At 39.5% G+C, this 1,667-nt stretch overlaps 1 protein-coding gene across 1 annotated transcript in view; it reads right to left on the reverse strand.

The window, feature by feature from the left end:
• Positions 1–1,667, reverse strand: part of GATB (glutamyl-tRNA(Gln) amidotransferase, subunit B) — a 195,814-nt gene that overhangs the window by 6,993 nt on the left and 187,154 nt on the right. Inside the window, exon 13 of the mRNA XM_009893763.1 lies at positions 1,348–1,426. Coding sequence (XP_009892065.1) covers positions 1,348–1,426 — 79 coding nt within the window. The remainder of the gene's footprint in view (positions 1–1,347; positions 1,427–1,667) is intronic.

A 1,667-nucleotide genomic window follows, 5' to 3' on the forward strand; every position in this document is an offset into this window, starting at 1 on the left:
CCGCAGGCACAGACCCGCTCTGCATTCCAATGCTTTTCCTATTCATACGTTATCTCCTTTTTGAAGCTTTTACTTTTCCAATCCAAAATTTCCAAATGCACATGCCTGAAGTCAGGCAGTTAAATCCTTATTTATGACACCTGTCATATGTAGCTGGCTATTCACAGAAGCAGATCAACAAGACGACCAACTTAATTAGGAACTACGAGCATCTCCAAAAAAGAAAACAACAAACCAGGAAGTTTTAAGTGTCTCCAAGTAGGGTAAAGAGCCACATTTGCAACAGTTACACACTTGGTTTATAGTCATGCAAAAACACAAGTGAATGAACTTCAGTACTATTCCAAAATTGTACTTGGATTAAATCAGCATGTGCTAGAAAGATGGAAACCCACCCTGTGTATATCAGAGTGTCAAAAGCTTGAAAGCAGACAAGGCAAGTAGAATATCTTCATTGCAAGTTAAATTCATTAACAGTTTCTCTGATGAAAACCTGAGAAGAAACAGTCATCTAATGTACTTATCTAGAGGATAATAATCAATCTGAAAAGACAATACATTCCACGTAAACCAGCTGGCAATCATTTCAGGTGAATGACAGATATTCCCTATCACACAAAGCCTCCAAATTTTGTCTACGTCTAGTCACCATACCCACCATAAGCAGTTCACAATTTTAGATACAAGTCACCAAAGCTGATTTTTCAGACCGTCCTAAGCAAGATAATATTTAAGAAGAGGGAGAAACTAGCTTTACCATCAGTACTTGCTTGAGAGGTCCACAATAGCACTTGCCTAAAGAAGCACGGATAAAAGAAAGGCCAGACCTCTCCACTTTTGACTCGGGGGTACACCAAAACAGAACTCTTTTGTGACTTCACTCAGGTGAATTATATTTTTTTCCACATGCTAATGCTTGGGAATGTAGACCTTACTGTCTCTTAGTACCTAGTAACAGATACTCTCAGCTTAACTGCAAGTCATGGATTAGCTCCCACTGACCTTTCGCTCAGGTCTGACTCGAACTGTGAAACTGAGATCGTGTCCAGGCTGTGCAGAAGCAGGATCTATTTAACTGACTTCAGCTCACACTGCTTAAATCTACCATTTGGCTTGTGCCACCTTCTAACACTGAATATGCAGATGTATCTGTAAAATTACCTACACATGAGGCATTTTAATCTGTTCTATGTATATAGTAGATACAAAATTTATCCTTCATCAACACTCTACATAACTTCCTTTTAAAGCAACTGACGTACCGGTACACACAGATTATAAAATTGCCATGCAAATGGAGTAAGCAGCCACAGATTCAGAGTATAGTAAAATCAAAAAGGTACTTACCTGCTTTGCTGCTGTAGAAGAAATTTCTTTTTTTTCTAGAAGGTTCAGAAGGTCAGCCAGGATGAAAGAACTGACCGGGCTAAGGAAAAAAGGGTCAGAAGTTACCTCAGAGAATAAGGCGAGTAATACATGTAAGCTGCTGTTGCTTGCCTAAAGATCACAGAGTTTAGCGTGACAAGCTAGTCTTTTTCCTCATGATACACTATGTTCAACTTCGGTATTGACTGCCTGTTTCTGCCTCACCACTCTCATATTCCAAAGAAGGAAGACACTGGTTACTGCTCTTAACTACACGGTCCTCTTCTTTGCAAGGTATTTGA

Source organism: Charadrius vociferus, unplaced genomic scaffold, assembly GCF_000708025.1.
Source record: "Charadrius vociferus isolate BGI_N301 unplaced genomic scaffold, ASM70802v2 scaffold59, whole genome shotgun sequence".
NCBI classification, from domain to species: domain Eukaryota; kingdom Metazoa; phylum Chordata; class Aves; order Charadriiformes; family Charadriidae; genus Charadrius; species Charadrius vociferus.